This window comes from Ictalurus furcatus, chromosome 29 (assembly GCF_023375685.1).
Source record: "Ictalurus furcatus strain D&B chromosome 29, Billie_1.0, whole genome shotgun sequence".
Classification (NCBI taxonomy): domain Eukaryota; kingdom Metazoa; phylum Chordata; class Actinopteri; order Siluriformes; family Ictaluridae; genus Ictalurus; species Ictalurus furcatus.
Window position 1 is genome coordinate 3,476,133 of NC_071283.1, and position 6,705 is coordinate 3,482,837.

The following is a 6,705-nucleotide window of genomic DNA, read 5'->3' on the forward strand; positions in this document are numbered from 1 at the left end:
TTATATATATATAAAATATATATTCGCATCCACGTTGTTCATATCCACCTTGATAAATGAAGCCCAGTGTTTTCTAATGGAATCCATTGGTTGTGTTTCCAAAAATACAAACAAATAAGTCATTCAAAACAATCATCAGCTGAATAATTTAGCTCTGGCACCACCAAACAACTTTAAACAAGTACATTGTCATGTACACACCCTGCTTATGCTTCACGGACCTGCATTTTGAGATTCATGGATGAAAGTGTCAAATAATTGACCTTAGTGTTATGACCGCAGACACCGGTTTTTACATCAAGATTATTGCATCAAGGAAAAGTACTCCAGTCCAACGTGTGAAAAAGAAATCAAACATCATTAGTGATTAGAGTGGACACGAGTGCCCAGCTTTCCTACTGTATTTTGCTATAAAACAGAACCAGAGCAAAGAGAGAAAGAGCAAAAATAATTCGCTTTGTAAAATCATTCCAAAAATATATATATATATATTTTACAAATTAATTGACTTGATTCAAAACCGTTTTTAAAGAATAAATGTCACTGAAAACTAAGAGAATCTTATCTGTAAGACATGTATATGGAGCACCAGCTAGTGGATCGTTGAAGCATTTGTACTTAATACTGATTTTTGGGTTCTGTCGAATGTTCCTGGTGTGTAAAAGCGGTAGATTTGGCTTTGAAATTATACGATTTTCTGAGATGGCCAAAGTCTTGGTTGATTTCTGAGTGCTCTGTTTGAAGTTAAGCTACCCATTGTCCATATCCAGTTGAAGGAAATTTCTTTTCCCATGACAGTCAGAAACACAACTGAACCACCATCTGAATAGAAAATCAAACAGGCACCGTATCTGCACTTCCTCCTGCAGGGACAGGGCAGGTAACGTTTGTTTGGGTCTGGTGGTTGGGAACAATGTGAGGGGGCGGGGCCTTTTCAGCTCCGTTGCACACCGAGTCTGGGCAGTTTTGCACAAAAATGACACGGTTAAAAGCCTTCAGGCGCCTCCACAGGTTTAGGTAAACTTTGCACTGGATGTACATGAAGATGAGGCCTGCCACCACGCTGAGGGCCACAATGCCAAGCTTGGTCCAGAACAGCCTCTCCAGCAGTCCTGCAACATCAAGAGGAGACAATTGCAGCAACACTGTATGTATCCAATAAGAACACAGCTACACTAAGACATGAGCATAGCGTGGGTCATGTTGTTCTAGGAAAATAATCAACAACAAGATGGTGCGATTCCCAAACTTACTGTTATACTAAGACTTAGATTATATAGAGCATCATCCATATAAGTCGTTGCTATAGAAACGATGACGTATTCGAATGAACAAATATAAAAATAAACACCACTAACAGAGCTGTTGTTATACAAAAAATATTCTGTGGTATAAATAACACTGTGAGTGTAAGAGAACACGAGAGAGAGAGAGAGAGAGAGAGAGAGAGAGAGAGAGAGGGATTTGACCATTGTGCTCTTTGCCTTGCTGTAATCCTTCAGCAGTGTGGTTCCTGAGGACGAAGGTGAAGAGCGACCAGGCGACACATGCCACAGCCACCAGGTGAAAGATCACCGAGCAGAAGATCCTCCTGCGCTCGTTTGTAGACATCTGCAAGTTCTCCCACTGAGAGAGAGAAAGACTGAACGAGTAAAAGCAGCGAAATAAACTGAGAAAGAAGCTTTGCGTTCACATCAGAACCCAGTTGACATCAGAAAGCCTTAAACATCTTATTAAACGCAGATATACGTAGGAAGGGGAAGTGGACATGAACCATTCATGGTCTGATTTTGAGGGTTTTGGACCGTTTGGTTTTGAAAAATGTCCCTCAAGTCAAAGATAGAGCACTGACTGAGCAAGATTTGGTCGAGTGCTCCTTCTTTTCAGGAAACTAATCAGCGACATAGTTTGGTAGGGTTACTGTTACCGCCCTGAAATTGATATTTTTTTCTTAGACATTCCGTAGACATGTCTCCATAATGACGTTGTTTGTGTGTATGCATGCAGGAGAAGAAGATGTGCAGGACTTTGTGGCATGATTCAATGACGAACCCGGTGGCGTGTTTGCGTATAAGCGAGATAGTGTGTTGTACTTGTGTGTAGAGAAAGAGACCTTGCGCAAGGGTTTGAGGTGCGTCTCCATGATGAAGTTGTATTTACACAGTTCACAGCAGCGCGTGTCTGAGCTTTTGATCCACTGGTGCAGGCAGGCGTGGTGCACGAAGCGTAGACTTCCTGTGCACCTACATGGCATGATGAGAGGACACTCCTCATCACCTTCACTGTGGCAGATCCTACACACACAACACACCTTTAACAGAATACCATTCAATATGTTTTCTCAATGTTGTCTCTTTTTTTCTCTCACCTGCACACTTCTAGTTCATCATCATCATCAGTGCACGCTTCCTGTAGTTTCCCGTTCTGATTGGACGCCTCTGTGTACTTCTGAGCTGTTTGGATGGCCATATCTGCGTCTCCTGATCCTCGTTCCTCATACGTCTTCGTGATTGGCTCTTCGTCCTCGCTACCCTTTTCAGTGCCGCACTCACTCTCTCTGGCGTGATTGGCTGACTTGCTGTCTAGCTCCTCCATCTTTAAGGATGTCCCCTGAGAGGTCTGGAGGTCCTGTTTCTGGGCCTCATCCTTACGGGAGCACGGGAGCACGCGTGGGCGTCGTCTGCGCCGGGCTTTCTCACGGCTCCATGATCGAGCTGCCCTGTGGTACTGTTCGTCTCCCGAAGATGAGTCGTTATGGGTGTGTGCGCTCTTTGACTGGTCCACACACTCTACGACGCAACCACCGCTCTTCCGTTGCTGCCGGTAACGACGCTTCACCTGTTGCTTAGTGATGGGGGTGTGGCTTACAGAAATGATGGCTGTGGTATGATCTGGGCTAGGATTTCCAGAGTTGAAATCATAAGATAAACAGAAGCAAATATAAATATTAATATGTAATTCTAGATCTGCTATGATATCTAAATCGTTTTGTTTTTTCTCCAAACATATGGAAATTCAATTCTAGGGAGAATATGAAGATCTCAGAGTCATGGCACAATAGCTTTAGCTCCACCCACCTGTTCGTTTCCAGACAGGAAGGCTGTGATGTGCCAGTGAGTACTGCCCCCTGGGTGGAACTATGTGCCTAAAACAACATAGATTTATAAAAGATTTATCTGGAGACATGGAACCAATATAGAACACCAGCTGGTGTTCAAGCTTCAGGCTACTGGCTGTCAGCATGAAGTCAGTGACACAATAAATTAGTCATTTAACAAACCCAGGACATCATGCCTTCTTCACAATTCACTTCTCTCATTACGCAAATGATGAACAAAATAAACAAACTTTCGTTTTCCTCCACAGATTTCGATTGATTTGTTTAAAAATGGCCAAAGGGTGCCCACAGTAAATGCTTTTCTAGCAGAGTTGAAGTAACATTTTACTTTAACGTCACCAAAGCTCTAAGACAAACCAATCCTATTACTCGAACCAAAGCCGGGATAAAGAAACCCGGCCTGTTTTGTGCGTGGGAACATGACTACTTTTCAGCATGGTTAATACACTTTAGTTTCAAAAGCAAATCATCTTACAATTTATAAGTTCTTATTAAACATACGCATCTCAGTGAAGTTCAGGAACACAAACACAGAACGTTGTTGGGAAAAAGGTACTCTTTTCTCATAATGCTCATAATCTTCCCTTTACCAATCTTTTATGTTTGTTTGCTTGTTTGTTTGAATTTTTAGCCTCCATTTTGGTCAGTCCTAAGCATTTCTGTTGATTTTTCCTGCCATTTTGAGTTGACATTGTGAGCAATGCCTCATAGGCGCTAAGAAAAAAAAAAAAAAAACATTACAGGAACACAGTACATAAAGACAAAATTAAGTCAATTAGATAACATTTTAGACAGAATTGCGTATTTAGTCAATGTAACAAACATTTACTAATATTATACTGTACTGTAAAAAATTATACCATCAAAATGTAAAGAGAAAAGCATCCGTTTTTTTTTTTTTTTTGTCGTATAGTTATTGTACTAGGTCATTTATAACTCAAAGTTAAACCCCTAATGGCAACTTAAATCAAATTCACTGCGGATTTGCTCAGGACTCGCTTGATAATCAGACGGGTCCTGCTTTCATGGGGGGGGGATGAGCAGTTTCATAATTTGACAAGGAAACATGCATTGTTGCATTGAGAATGAAACTATTTTCACACAATTAAGCATTCCCCTAAGAACATTTTCAAGAACAGCATCATGTTTTTCGCCATTCTAAGCATGAGCAAGATTCATTTGTCTGCACTCCAAAGCAAGTCATTGAAGCCATGCTGTTGATTGCTTTGTCTCAGGATCTTTAGCTTGCTCTGTACAACCGTGAAGCCAATTCAGAATATGTAAGTGACCAAAAGACCGAATTTGCCATACCACTCCAGAATGCACCTGCCTAACGTTGTGGGCGTAATGAACGTCCTAAACAGGCCCGTTTCATCTTGAAAGGGCAACAGTGCCATTGCAATGAGCACTTTGCAGCTGTGCATATTAAAACACGAGGTAAATCAGGACACTTCCATACAGCATACCTCCAGATAGTGACCCTAAATGTCCACTCATCTGACCTGGAGCATAAAAGAATGCTATACTTCTACTACTTAAAGACAAAGGATTAAACATGTACCTACGCACATACGTTATGAACCTAACACTAATATTACTAATGATGCTGAGTTTCAACCACCTTGGTGCGTTCTATGTTTAAAACCCTACCATTAAGAGACCTATATGTGTTCTCATATGATACTACGACTCCTATAGTCTTATAGTCTTATTAAGGCTGCACCATTACATGCGTCAACATTCTGGGTTAACTCTTAGACCATCAATAGGAAATGTACAGAGTTTAGTGTGAGGATTAAATTAAAGGAAATCATGAGGGAAAAGGAGAAGGCCAAGTTTGTCAGTTTTACCATTGAATTGTTATAATTAATAATAGTAAGGCAGTGGTATGTAAATGACACCCATTCTCATCAATGCTAAGAATTTTAAGGACAAATGAGGTGTTCTACTGCATACTACCACACACACCATGCTAAAGAATAAGTACTATCTAAGTACTATGTTGCCAAAAGGGATATTGTCTTGGTGACAGGGCAATCTACTTCTATCCATGAAAGGTTTCATTATTATAGAAGTGATAGGTGTTCAATTGTTAAAGTATGAAGATGGCATTTGTCCAGACTGCTGTAATGTTTCAGTTCACAAAAGTCACCAAGCTAGCACTGATCTCACTGTCTATTTCTGCTCCTTGGCCACATCACAGCTTCAGATCTTAGATCCTGCTCCAGTTTTGGTCTCTGGCACTGATCATACCTCATGCTTGGCCTCTATCCCTGGGTCAAGTCTCAGTCTGGGCTCCATCCAGTCCCAGACCCAAATCCGGTTTGGAAGCTTTATTTGCTTTGCTGATCTGACTATTTAACCCTTATATTAAAGTGTCTAAACATTTAGATGCTTCACAGTAATATAATCAGATTTATTCTCAAAGCATTGCACTGAAAAGATGAAGATACTAGATACAAGAAAACAAGTTAAGAGATAAAACGACAGGGAGTGCTGTTATAGAGAAGCTGATTATTTCCCCACAGCATTTCCTGAAGCGTTTTATTCCTCTTATATCACAGCGGCTTGCCAACGGTGAATTATTTTAATTTATTGATGATCGACAAGTCATGCTTTTTTAGCCATTTAATGTTGTGGGACGTCTATGAGACATGCTAGTTCCTGTTAGGAAAGAAAATGCAGCTTGTCGTGTTACCAAGAAACTGCAATGTCCTCCGTTCTGGAGGTTCTTCCTTTACATACGGCTTTACCTCTGTGTGTTTCGGATTATGTACAGCATGTACCGTACAAGTCTGTTTGAATAAGCTGTTACTATGGAAACGATAACATATTAGAGCAAGTGAATTAATATAAACTTGTGATTGGGATTATAGCTGGAACTGCTGCCAGAGCTGCTGTTATCGAAAATGAAAGAAGACCTTCTGACCAATCAGATTTGAGAATTCATCAGCGCTGTGGTATAATTACACATACGCTGTCATACACTGACTACACAATACATGAATTCATCTTCAGCAACTGCTTTACTACAGGACATCTATATTATGAAACGCAAAGTGTGATATCTATAAAGGTGATGTACTCACCTCATTTTCTTTACGCTTATTTCTGGTTCTGATGCTGCCCTGGTCATTACACGTGGAATCCCTACTAATAGGCTTGACGGATATCTGATGCACAGGCATTTTAACGGTGTAGTGGATCCTGGGATACTTCTCCTCGCTTAGTCGTCCAACGGGAACAAACTAGACCATTCACATGGTTGCTGCACGTTCAAGAACTTAAATGCACATATCCTTGAAATCCGGTCTACAAGGCATAGTAAAATCCAGAAAGTCAGTGAGGCCTTACTCAGTAGAGCCTGGCTGTCGACAGTCCACCTGAAAGAGCGAGAGAGTGAGTGAGAACGTCACACTAATGGTATTAGACTGGTCACTGAACACGTGGTTGTGAGGACTTAGTGGTTATTTTGTCCTGAAATCTCCTCCCCTATGGCCCTGGAGCAGCTAATCAACTTAGACTCACAGGACCTCCACACAGGGGCTCATCCTCTTTCAGACACACACACACACACACACACACAC

The 6,705-nt window shown here is 41.1% G+C and overlaps 1 protein-coding gene across 1 annotated transcript; it reads right to left on the bottom strand.

The window, feature by feature from the left end:
* Nucleotides 1-819: 819 nt before the first annotated feature.
* marchf1 (membrane-associated ring finger (C3HC4) 1) lies at nucleotides 820-6,433 on the bottom strand. The gene is made up of 6 exons (XM_053619527.1): nucleotides 6,208-6,433; nucleotides 3,078-3,145; nucleotides 2,369-2,896; nucleotides 2,114-2,294; nucleotides 1,470-1,626; nucleotides 820-1,112 (listed from the first exon to the last, which is right to left on the bottom strand). Exons 1-6 carry the CDS (start codon nucleotides 6,304-6,306, stop codon nucleotides 835-837), a joined length of 1,311 nt encoding a protein of 436 aa, XP_053475502.1. The 5' UTR covers nucleotides 6,307-6,433; the 3' UTR covers nucleotides 820-834.
* Between the last annotated feature and the right edge of the window lie 272 nt (nucleotides 6,434-6,705).

Excerpts from the sequence above, each read along its gene's own strand:
- marchf1 (XM_053619527.1), bottom strand. The coding sequence starts at position 6,306 with ATGCCTGTGCATCAGATATCCGTCAAGCCTATTAGTAGGGATTCCACG. Across the intron at positions 3,146-6,207 it reads ATAAGCGTAAAGAAAATGAG|GCACATAGTTCCACCCAGGG; the intron begins GTGAGTACATCA and ends ATGTTGTTTTAG. Across the intron at positions 2,295-2,368 it reads GATGAACTAGAAGTGTGCAG|GATCTGCCACAGTGAAGGTG; the intron begins GTGAGAGAAAAA and ends TTGTGTGTGTAG.